Here is a 12925-nt window from a genome sequence, read left to right as displayed (position 1 = left end):
CACGCTTGCCTTAACGAGCGTACGTTGAAGAAAGAACGAATCTATCACGACGGGACTCAGCTCGTGAGCAAAGCCAACGGGATATTCTATTATCTGGACCGAATCTGGGTTCCGAGGAGGACAGAATTGCGAAAGATCATCATGAACGAAGCCCACAAATCCCGATATTCCATTCATCCCGGTGCGGACAAGATGTACCAGGACCTTCGCTACAAGTACTGGTGGCCTGGGATGAAAAGGGATATTGCTCTATATGTTGGTAGCTGTTTAACTTGTGCAAGAGTCAAGGCTGAACACCAAAGACCTTCAGGCTTACTCGAACAACCGCCGATACCCGTATGGAAGTGGGAAAGCATAGCTATGGATTTCATAACTAAGCTTCCGACCACGCCATCAGGTCACGACAGTATTTGGGTTATAGTCGACCGTCTAACCAAATCAGCCCACTTTCTGCCAATACGAGAAGACTATAAGGTGGCCAAGCTAGCCCAAATCTACACCGACGAGATCATTAAGAATCATGGTACGCCTCGAGACATCATTTCTGATCGCGACGCTCGGTTTACATCGAGATTGTGGGAAACTTTTCAAGCAGCTCTTGGTACGACGCTGAATTTGAGTACCGCATTCCACCCGCAAACCGACGGGCAGACGGAAAGAACGATTCGTACTATTGAAGACATGCTCCGTGCGTGTGTTATCGATTTTGGTGGTAGTTGGAGCAAACACCTACCGTTAGTCGAATTTTCGTACAATAATAGCTATCACTCCAGCATCGAAATGGCACCTTTCGAAGCCTTGTATGGTAGGAGATGTCGCTCGCCTATTGTATGGCACGAGGTCGGTCATTCACAATTGACTGGGCCCGAGATTCTGCAAGAAACGACTGACAAGATCCACCAGATAAGGGAAAATTTGGTAAAGGCCCGGGACAGACAAAAGATGTACGCCGATAAACGACGCAGGCCCCGCGAATTTGCAGTTGGCGACTACGTGCTCCTAAAGGTATCACCTTGGAAGGGAGTAGTCCGATTCGGCAAAAGAGGGAAACTTGCGCCTCGATTTGTTGGACCTTTTAAGATTCTGGAAAGGATCGGTAAGGTTGCCTACAAACTCGAATTACCGGAGGAACTCAGCAATGTCCACCCGACTTTCCATATTTCAAACCTTCGAAAATGCGTAGCCGACCACGACGCAATAATACCACTCGACGATCTTCAGGTCAATGAGACGCTACACTTCGTGGAAAAGCCTGTCGAAATCATGGACCGACAGACCAAGCAACTCAGACGCTCTCGCATTCCTATTGTAAAGGTACGATGGGAAGGCAAACGAGGCGCGGAGTTCACTTGGGAACTCGAAAGTGACATGAAGGCCAAGTACCCGCAGTTGTTCAGATAGATCTGAAGCATCAAATTGGTAAATCACACGGCGATGTACGGTTCTCGGCCTAATTTCGGGACGAAATTCCCTAAAGGAGGGGAGACTGTAACACCCCGTGTTTTCCAAAAGTCAAAGTCAAGAGTTGACTGTTATTGGAATTAAAGATTAATAAAGATTTATTTCATTTTAGTTTCATTTTGATTTTCATATTATTTGGAGTAAGTGTTGTATAATCAAACTAATCGACCGATAATCGAACTGTGAATCAACGACCGACTGTGAATGATAGGAAGTAACAACGCAATAAAGCTAGTCAATCAATAATCAAGGTGAATCGAATCAGTCATCAAACTCAAGTGTGGGGATTTTAGTACTTCTTATACGTGTGTGTGTGTGCCTTATGTGTTACTTGTGCATGTTTACTTTTATGTTAAAGTGTGTGGTGAATCAATCAAACCAATCAAGACTCGAAGGTGAATCAAACTCAATGGGAATCGAACCCGAAATGGTTGTAAGGATGCTTGTATGTTAGATATAGTAGTTGAGACTAAAAGTAATTTGATAGGAATTCTATCATTCTCAAATCATCGTTCATCGAAGTCGAAATATCAAAAATCGTCGCGAAACACTCTAAACCAGGCAAGCCGATCGAACAGGGCAACCTGATCGAACAGGCTAGCCGATCGAACAGGCTGTTCGATCGGACAGCTGCTCGATCAGGGATGCTGTTCGATCAGCTGACCCTTTCCTCTTTTGGAAGCCTATAAATAGGGCTGTCCTTGTCAAACTTTCCACTTTTGGAAAAGCTCTGACCGACCAGCCTCTTCTTCTCACTAAATCTCAGATTTCTCTCAAACCGGTAAGTATTTCGCTCTAATCCTTGTACGTTTTTGTTCATTAATCGATTCTCCATCTTTCTATCTTTCAAAACTTGGATTTCAACCATGAAATCACTAAGATCTAGGTGTTCTTGAGTGATGTCATCATGGTGTTCTTGGTGTTCATCAAGAACTTCATGTTCTTGACTTCATTCAACCATGAATAACTTAGACCTAACCGATTTCCACATAAATAACCTAAAATCTTCCAAAGATCTTAACATTTCACGGTGGAAAAGGATTGGAAGATGGGTTTTCATCTATCTTTCAACTCTTTTACACTCAAAAAGGTGAAAACGAGACTTGAACCGATTTACAAATCTATCTAAACAAACACATGGTTCAAGATTCGGGTTCTACCGAGAGATATACCGATTTCGGGTTAAACGTTAAACTTAGGTTCCAAACCGTCTATGACCGAGTTTGGGTGATTCCTGCTCGAGTCAGTAGGCTAAGTGGGGACTTCAGTTTTGTGGTTCAACTCGTAGTCAAAATATCTCTAAAACATCAACAATGAACGGGAATAACCAAGTGTTAAGTGATAGGTTAACCGAATCGAGAAGCTGGCCGAACGGCTAGGCTGTTCGATCGAACAGCCCAACCGAACGACTATGCCAGCCGATCGACTAGGCTAACCGATCGACTAGCACTTAGTCCCACAAACTCACAAAGTGTAGTATTGACGAGGTACTGTTCGATCGACTACGCCACTCGATTGCAATCATTACTGCTCGAATCATGAGATACTATACTTCAAAACACTTAGACTTTTCGAAACATTGGAATGTCACCCGATCGAACATGCCAACCGATCGAGTGACATATTTGAAAAACAATGAAGTACTAGCCGATCGGTTGGGCTAACCGATCGAACAGCTGTTCGATCGGCCAACTTGAAAGGTAGTACAAACCATCATACACAAACACATCCTTCACATCAAAGGAAGAAACAATCCACTTGAAGGAACCAGCCAATCGAGCCAGCCGGCCGATCGAATGGATGTTCGAACGGACTTTCAAACCAATCGAACAGCCCACTCGATCGAACTGCTGTCCGATCGAATGGCCTACTCGATCCAAGTACATTGTTTACTTTTTCCGCGTTACTCATCGTTGTGTTATCGAACTATTCAGGCTAACCTATTCTCAGTGCTCCCTTCAATCCACGATCAACCACTGTGAGTATACTCGATCCCTTTTTGCTTTCAGCACTTTTGGGTGTTACATACGTAATCTATCAAAATCACAAACAACACAAACTATTTGAACGCTAACCTACTTGCATGTATTACTTGTCTAAATGATTGCTGTTTATTATGTTTACACGTGGAATGCTATCTGCCTGCTTTAGCAACGTAGTACTATAGTTTGGACTCAGCACCCGTTCACACGGGGGTTGCTAAGGACAATTACTTGCATGGATTACGGTGGTAATCATGTATCGCGAACTGTCTCGGACAGTCAACCCGAAGTCATTGGTATCGATGGTCCCATGTTGATAATTTACATGCATCGTTTGCCCTTGTGTACGTGCTTGGTTATGCGTAAACTATTCGAACTCTATATGCTATATCAAACTTGTGTACTCACCTTTACATTATATGTATTGACTTTTATTTTAACGTATGTGACAGGTGTTTAAGCTACTAGCGTGCTAGGGAAGCGAGGCAATAATAAGCTTCTAGGAGCCTGTGACCTTAGGACAGTGTCCACATACCTGCTCCAGGGTCATAATTATCTGTAGATCTTGTACTGGCACCTGTAGTCAGTGAGATCTATAGTTAGCCGTCTAGAAGTCTTAGAACAATATTTAATTCGGTCTGTAATAATTAAGAATTTGAGTTGTCGGAACAGTTCCCATATTGTTTAGTTGATTTCTATGATAACTTGTTATTATTTGGGACACGGTATGGGACGTGTTATATAACTGAATTGTATGATAGTTGTTGTGGAAACTTCTGAACAATCTGTTTCGCTCAGTGCCGCGCCCCGATGATTCCGCCATCGGTTGGGGTGTGACACTTGCTTTATCATCTTCTTTAGGCTCCCCCTTTCGTCAAGCTTCCGTGCTTTGGGATCGACACCTAGCTTTTCATCTACAAGCTCCCCCTTGCTTCAAGCTTGTCTTCAGACTCCCCCTTAGACTCTGCTCTTGGGATCGTTGTCTGGACTATCTGCAATACTCATACAGTTATAAGTAACAACATTTTAAACTTCCAGAAATCGTATTCTTGCAATTTAAACCATGTAATCACTCCCCCTATCATCAAACTACAGACGATTTGCAGTTTCAACGAACAAAATCAGAAACTGACTCTATAACAATATAAGCATCCAAACACCTCACAGTTAATCATCCAAGTCCAAATTAATGACCTTGGAGATATCACAAACTGTTTTTGAAATTTTTTTGATTTTAATTCAAGTATCAAATTAATGAACTTGTTTTATTTTCAGACACACAATCAGCTTACTTAGATTTGGAACTCAGCATCTCAGATATCAGTTGTCGAAAATAAAGCAGAATCAAAAATCTTTTTTGTATTTTCTGAAAATATAAAGCAGTAAAGAAATATGCACAAACATATTTACAGACAATATTTTTGTTTGAGTATGCGTCAGGCGATCATATCAGTTTATGACAAGTCACAAGTACCGTTTGAGCTTAGTTACACATTAAGAATTAAACAATTCCCTTAGATTGTCGATATACTGATCCACTTAAATTTTCACACAAATTTCAACTGATTCAGGATACGAATTAGATGTTTTAAGAACTTAAACTAATTCATGTGTCCACCTCTTGAATATACTCCCGTATCCAGATCCCAATATTCAGTCTTACAGGTGAGTATACCACAGATGATATCTGTCAGGGGTTAGATGCGAGGGCCATGAGAGCTCAGGTCGATACTTCCGTATACGCAGAGAGATGACGGCTTCGACTTTTGGTGTGTCCCCTTTAGAGGATCTTTTTGTTTCAACAGCACACGATTAGCATTTTGCAATGTTTCATCGTTTTTATGCTGAGGGCGATGCTATGTTTCAAGCAATGCGGAAAGTATTATTCAGGGACTAGGTCAGAACTTCCATTCAGCAGAAGTCCCGGAATAATACCCCAGATATCACTAAGTATAAAGACCTAGTATCTCAGAATAAGGGACCTTTCAAACGAGACTTCAGGGGTTACCTATATATCCAAGTAATGTTCCCCACGAAATAAGCAAGTTTGAATTTAGGTTTATATCCCGAAAAAGTTTACTAAATGTATAAAAACCTATCGGCATATCATCAGTGAGACTGTTTAACGCTATTTAATCATTACATTTCTTTAGCATACTGTAACTGTCTACTGATGTACTATCATTTCCTCTTTTTACGCAAAACTCAATTTTTGAATTTTATCATGTTTTTGTATTTTTCAAATTTTCTAATGTTTTTGTATTTTCTGACAATTTTTCTCCCCCTAAAATGCAAAACCATTAAAAAGAATTTTGACAACACGATGCTGAAAGCTTTGTCTCGCCATCCATGTTCTGCTAATTGTGCACTGAATTACACTAAAAGCAGTAATTACGCCCATGATTTACAACACATTGATTTTTACAGTTTGAAAACCGTTTTTCAATCTGGTGAAAGTAATCATGTTTGTTCAGCCGTGAGGGTTTTGGCGTATTCAATCAACATATATTTTTGTAATTTTCTATTTTTGACAAAAATTAAAAACAAACATATTTTTGGTTTTTCAAATTTGAACAAACTAAAATCATATTTTTGGTTTTTAATTTTTCAAATTTTTAGGGTTTTTGAAATGTTGTTTATTTATGTACAGAAAAACAAATAAACTCCCTGTCTCAACCAACACAGGGTCCAGCAGCAACCTCCTCCTCTTGTTGTGCCAGGCTGCTCCAACCTCCAATCTCACAATCTTTGTTTTCGTTGAGCACCTGCACATTCAACTAAATCAATTACTTGAACAATTTTGCCCAGGTCTGTTGAACCTTAGGCATTTCAACACAATATTCATTCAATGCTGGAAATTCTTTGTCATCTTTTACAAAAATCTTTTCAACTTTTACTTCAACTTTTTCATCTTTTTTAAGAATCACTTGTTTCTTTATACTCCATGTTTGACCTTTAGGAGTACCACGTTTGTAAAAATGTGAATCTTTTTGAACATTTTGATTTTGAACAACTTTTGGTTTCCAAAACTGTTGGGGTTTTGTCATATCAACTGTTGTTTTCCAACGTTGTGTTGTTCTGAATCTGGGTGTGTCAGAATTCCAGGTTTGTCTTGAATCGAACCTGTTCTGATTTAATTTCCAATTTTGATTCGAAGCAAACTTGTTTGTGTTGTACCTCCAAGTTTGTTTTGAATCAAATCTGGTTGACCTTTGTCTCACATTCTCATATTTTTGTTTCTCAGTATCAATCTTCTTTTTGTCAACATCCACAGGTTTTAGATTTGGACACTTGCGTGCAAGATGTCCTTTTTAATCACATTTGAAACATGTTCTCATGGACACATCTTTGACCTGTGGTTTTTGCTTTTTCTTTTGTGCCTCAAACTCTTCATTAGACTGTCGTCCAATTTTAAGTTCTTTCTCGTTTGCTAAACTGTCTCATTGAACAAAACTCATTTTTGTCTGATAATTTTGCGTTTCATTTTTGTTTCGATTCTGTTTCTTCTTATAACCCAACCCAGCCTTCATGTTTTTCTTCTTGAAACCAGGTTTGTTATACGAACCTTTACGACTCTTACCAACAAACTTTGAAATCTCAGACTTCTCAATCTCAACCATTTTAAAAACTTTGTCAGCCTTTTCTGAAATCACATTCTGAATCGAGAATACAACATCTAAGAATAATTTGTCTGATCCAATCATGGTATAAACCAATCCATTTGAATCATCATTTAAATTTTTCTCGGATTTTGTGTTTTTCAGATATCCATCATGAAGATTTCCTTCATCTTCATCCTGTGATTCAGATTTACCTGTATCAACCGACTCTTCTTTCAACACACTTTCAACGACTTTACCTACCACATATGAATCATGAGAATCATCAGATTTGGAATAGGTTATGTCAATGTTGTCTGGCAATTGGTCTACCATGTTGAAAGCTTTTTCGATCTTTTCCTCATCATAAAATGCAAACTTTTCCGGTGGTGGAACTTGATAAAACTCTGAGCCAATCCCTTTCTTGTTTTGCTCAGACTCACCATCACCCGGTTTTATATTGAAAATACGTTCAAGCACATATGACGACACGTGATAACTTTTTAACTTGTTGTTATCCTGTTCTAGATCAGCAATCTGTCGCTTTAGCTTAGCAACATCCTCAATATAGGAGTTAACAACATCTTGTTTTATTGAATACATTCGTTTAAGTTCTTTAGTTGTTTCAGAAAGATAATTCATTCTAGATTGAGCATATTTCATTTCGTCTTTCACTTTTTCATATGACTCTTTTGTAATGTGATATGCTAATTTCATTGAGTCATATTCATTTTTCATTTCTTGACAAACAATTTCTTTTTGTTCACATTCATTTGTCATTTTCAAAACATTTTCTTTTAAAACTTCATTTTCTTTTTCTAACTTTTTACATTTTTGTGAAAGTTTTTCATCATTTTCTTTAAAAACTTTTTGTTTTTCTAGCATTTCTTTGCATTTTTCTTTGAAAATGTTTTCAATTTTAGTGAATTCAAGATCTCTTGTTCTGAATTGTTCATCTTTTTCAGTACAAGCTCTGCACGGTTCCATGCATTTCTTGCACTGATCAATCAGTTTCAAGTTTTCAGAATCAGAATTTACCTCAGTGATTGGCACCTCGGTGTTTTCAGCAGCTTCTGTCTGCTTCATCTCAGGATCATCTTGCTTCTTTTCAACACTGACTTCCTCACCAGCATCACCAGCATCCAAACTCTCATTCTTCTTTTCTTCTTCTTCTTTCTTCACCTCTTCTTCAGTCTGCTGTTCTTCAGTAACAGCTTTCTCTACTTCTTCATTTTTGATTTCCTTCACAAACTCCACTTCAACAACTTCTGTGTTAACCTCTTCAGCAACCTTCTTCAGATTGGTCACCATCTCTTCAACACTCTTCTTCATTCTCTCTTCATCCCTTTTTCTTAGACATGATGTCATTGCATACCTGATCTCCTTTTCATGCCTTTTAGCATATGTGTCATCTTTCATCACATTACTATAGTATTCAGCTCTCAAAGGAATTATGAGAAGAACATCATCAAAGATTATGTCTTTCTTTGGAACAACCGGTTCTGCTTCTCTGTTGTAGTAACACTCTCTCTTCTTATCCCATCTTTTGTTGCTGACAACACTTTCATACTCTTCCTGCATGTCATCCATTCTGTTGTAAACCACATTTCTTTCTCTTTGAACATTCTCCAAACGATCTTCTTCTGGACAAAATTCGGACCAATCTAAACCTTCATCATCGTGAATCACAGCATAAGCTCTTGATTTTTCTCTTGGTTTATCTTCAATCAATTTTGGCTCTTCTCTGCTTTGGTGGTAGATCGCCTTTCGATAATAGTCATCGTTGAAAGGACGTTCATTTCCTTCAGCAACTTCAGAGTTTCTGCATTCTCTTTTGAAATGACCCTTTTGCTTGCATCTGAAGCAGGTCACTTTGGATTTGTCGAATCCAAGCTTCGTTGACGCTCCTCCAAGAGATTGTTTCCCAGTAATTTCCATATACCTCTGCGCTCTTCGGATGCAACTAGCTAAACACCAACGAATGTCAATGAGTTCCATCTCTTCCGGATCAATTTGGTCGTAGTCTTCTTTGGTCAATTCGGAGTTTCCAATTTTGCCAGCTACAAGACCTTCATATGATTCCAGAACAGATGCTAGGAAACTCATTTGCTGCTTAGCTGCATTAATGCTCATTGCAGGAGAATTCTTCAGTTTGAGAGCAATGTTGCACAATATCTCCTCTGCACCTTCAGAACTAGCTTTTGAAGCCGATGAATGATAACCTGGATCATAACTTGATGAGCTCTTTTCAGGTTCTTTTGTTCTCTCACCACTGAATGCTGTCTTGGGTGAACTCACACCTTTCTCTGAAGGTAAACTTCCTTTGTAGTACAAGCCAACATTTTGTTGATGTGAAGAACTGCTCATCTTGTTCTGTTTCTGCAATTCAAGCTCATGGGTTTCAATCTTTTCAAACAATTTATCAAGAGAAATTGTTTCGTACAAAGCATCATTTTTCAGAATAAAAACAAACTTTTGCCACTGATCAGCTCGTGGTAACGCTTCAATCACTTTGTCTATAAGTTCCTCTCTGGTTTTTACTATCTCAAATCTCTCAAGTTCAATTTTAAGATGACAGAATCTCTCAATCATTTGTCTCACTGTCTCTCCTTTTAGACTATCAAACAGATCAAATTCTTTTTTAAGTAAAGCAATTTTGTTCTTTCTAATCTGTTTACCCCACTCAGCTTTAACTCGTAAAGCTTCCCAGACTGATTTTGACGACCCATCATGAGTAAGCAGGGCAAATATATCATTTCTGATTGCTGTCTGGATCAAAGCAATCATTCTCTGTTCAGCTGCGTATTCTGCTTTGTCATCTTTTGGTAACTTCTTGAATGGAAGTTCTTCGCCTTTATCATTTTTAGGTCGTTCGTAACCAAACTCTAAACAGAACCAGCTTTCATGCGCATATGCTTTCGCCCAGTTAATAAACCGTTCTTTCCACCATGTATAATCCTCAATGCTTTCCAGAGTTGGTGGCTTTGAGTGTGTTCCGTAAAAGTTATCATGCTTGATGTTCTCATTGATCGCCTTCGTGATGGTCTGTGGTATGACATTTGTAATCTCGGACGATTCGGATGTGAATGCGTTGAAAAACGTGTTGTAGAATTCCTCGGCCATGATGTAGATTGCAAATAACCTGAACAGACAATCAAACAAACACAATCAGTATAGACAATATCAAATAAACTGAAAAAGACTGACACTCGGTGAACGTGAAATGATCTCGATACAAAATTTCACTTTTGGAGCGAAATTAGAAATTTTGCAACTTGGAGCGAAATCAGTCTTTGCTACTTGGAGCGAAATCAAACTTTGTAACTTGGAGCGAAATCAGCGTTTGATTTAGGAGCGAAATTACACAAATGCCTTTAGGAGCGAAATCAGCAAAGTGTTTTGGAGCGGAATCAGCTATTTGATTCTTTGGAGCGAAATCAATCAACAAGTTTAGAGCGAAATTAGAAGTATGTAGAAGCGAAATCAGAAGTGTGGCAGCCTGGAGCGAAATCAGAAAGAATTTTCGAGCGAAATCACTCAGAACCAGTATCCTTGAGCGAAATCAGTCCAATATTTCGAGCGAAATCAGACAAGGTCCATTCGAGCGAAATCAATTCGGGGGTCCATTTTTGTCCTTTTTACTGCGAATTTTGATCTCAAACTTTCAGGGATTTGTTATTACACTATTATACACGTTCGGTGAAATTTTCATTCCATTTTGACCGTAGGAACTTGTCCAGATTGAAAAAGAAGGTGTAGAAGTCAGAATGTGGATGATATCAAGCTAAAATCTTCTTCCTGAGCTCTGATACCACTTGTAGGATCGTTGTTTGACCCGGCTGAGTCGATCAGAAGAGCTTTATATCCGTAACAAAGGCGGAATCAGTGAAACGGACGTGGAAACAGCTTGATACTATAATATCTGTCAAATATATTGATTATAACACTGTTTACAACCTTAACAGATTTTGGCAGCAGTTCGTTACAGATCCTGAAGTCGTTACCAAATGAAATGAACAGTGCACTATTTATAGGATGGTGATTTCGCTCCAAATAACCAAGGGACACTTTCGGGCGAAATCAGATTTCGGGCGGAATCAGGTTTCGGGCGAAATCAGAAGTTTCTGATTTCGCTCGAACTGACATTCTGCACTTACGAGCGAAATCAGCACATTAATCTCTAAGCTCTGGTTCTCGAACCTCGTGCACTAATAAACCTAACCTATCCTATTACATTACATGATACAAGACGAAGTCAATAGACGTGATGCACTAACATAAGTCAACAGAGGTTTAATAGTATCAACGGTTGGTTTGATGGTTAACAGATTATGTTGATGTTGAATTCTGTCTGAACATCTGCTTGGTAAGTCAACAGAGGTTTAATAGCATCAGGGGTTGGTTTGATGGTGAACAGATGAGTGCTGATGATGATTAATAGTAGTTTTTTGAAGAATCTGCTGATGATGAAACAACTGTGTATGCTAACGACTGTTTGATTTACCACTGTTGACTAAATGACATAAATTTAAATAGTATTAATCTTTATTGTCGCATCTTCATTTTAATTATTTCAGTCATTCCTAACAGTGGTTGGGCTAATAGCAGATGTTAGACTTACCACTGTTGAGTTACACTGATTAAAAACAACTGTTTTTGAAACTTATGCTTGCCTAAAAACACATCAACTGCTAAATGGTATCATCTGTTATCATAATTTCTGTTTTTCCTAATGACTGTTCATTTACTATAGTGCTGACTGCTGACTATCATGCATTATGATAACAGAGGTTCTGACGTGGACAGATGTTAGCTAAAAATAAAACAACTGCTGAAAGTTATCATCTGTTGTCATAACTTCTGTTTATCTAACAACTGTTTGACTTACACTGTTTCCAACGACCAACAGAGGTTTCCAAACACATTTTGTTAGACATCTTTTATTAAGTTTGTAAATGTAAATAACAAATTCAATAAGGGGTGTATGTGTAAATATTTTTCATTTGTTGAAAATATGGGAAAACGGAAAACACAAATGTCATTATTTCTTTAGCATTATTACACATCAAACATCTATCATCTGACTTCTTTCAAAAATCTCTTCTTCCCATTCATTTTCTAAGGTTTCAACTTTCTTATTCTTCGTCTTCTACACTTGAATCACTGGAGGTTTTGTTGTTTTTTCTTCAACAACGGGTATGTAAATTCATATTGTAATACTTTATATTGTTTAACCGATTTTAATTCAAAAAAGAAAAATTCAAATCCTATCTTGCTACAAATACGATTTTAAGTTTATTGCTATACATTCAAGAAGGGTTTAGTTAGGTGTTTGAATCACTTGTTGATAACATATTAAAATAGTTATTATCTGTAGAAAATTTTTAACTCATACTCTGTTTCTGTGATTAATTTCAGTAGATACTCTGTTAATACAAAAAGTTAATGTTCATCTTCGAAGCCAACTTTTTAATTTCAATGTTTTAACCTCTTTACTGATTCAGGTTTTGTCATGTATACTACATTTATCAAGTTTCTTGATAACCCAGAATCTTTGAAACTGGTATGACATGTTTTTATATACAAAATTTATTTTTATTGAGATATATATATTTAACAGTTATTATAGTTTATATTTTCTTACACTACTTAAAAATTATATACAGGATGTACCTGTAGCCTTTGCTAATCAAAAGTTGGGAGATTGTTGCCAAAAAAAAAAAATAAGTTGCGAATCTATCATAAGTCCGGTAAAAGTGGTTTGTGAGGGTCATAATAGAAAATTCAACGCCAATAATAACTGACGGTTGGGACAGTGTTAAAGATCTCAATTTGCCGAGGGATACTTTGTTGGTTTCAGAGTGTTAAGTGATTTTGGGCTTG

The 12925-nt window shown here is 38.0% G+C and overlaps 1 protein-coding gene across 1 annotated transcript; it reads right to left on the bottom strand.

The window, feature by feature from the left end:
• Positions 1-6115: 6115 nt before the first annotated feature.
• LOC110875425 (WD repeat-containing protein 87-like) lies at positions 6116-10165 on the bottom strand. The gene is made up of 4 exons (XM_022123624.1): positions 10100-10165; positions 9554-10024; positions 8081-8332; positions 6116-6208 (listed from the first exon to the last, which is right to left on the bottom strand). The coding sequence occupies exons 1-4, from the start codon at positions 10163-10165 to the stop codon at positions 6116-6118; spliced, it is 882 nt and encodes a 293-aa protein (XP_021979316.1).
• Between the last annotated feature and the right edge of the window lie 2760 nt (positions 10166-12925).

This window comes from Helianthus annuus, chromosome 9 (genome assembly GCF_002127325.2).
Source record: "Helianthus annuus cultivar XRQ/B chromosome 9, HanXRQr2.0-SUNRISE, whole genome shotgun sequence".
Lineage (NCBI taxonomy): Eukaryota > Viridiplantae > Streptophyta > Magnoliopsida > Asterales > Asteraceae > Helianthus > Helianthus annuus.
Note: the sequence above shows the minus strand (reverse complement) of the source record. Positions and strands in the feature narration are given on the sequence as shown.

What these genes read in the sequence shown, in the direction of transcription:
- LOC110875425 (XM_022123624.1), bottom strand. Translation starts at nt 10,165, where the DNA reads ATGGCCGAGGAATTCTACAACACGTTTTTCAACGCATTCACATCCGAA. An exon ending in AATCGTCCGAGATTACAAAT is followed by an intron (nt 10,025 to 10,099) that starts GTCATACCACAG and finishes ACACACTCAAAG; the next exon opens with CCACCAACTCTGGAAAGCAT. An exon ending in CCGAGGTGCCAATCACTGAG is followed by an intron (nt 6,209 to 8,080) that starts GTAAATTCTGAT and finishes TTGAATGTGCAG; the next exon opens with GTGCTCAACGAAAACAAAGA.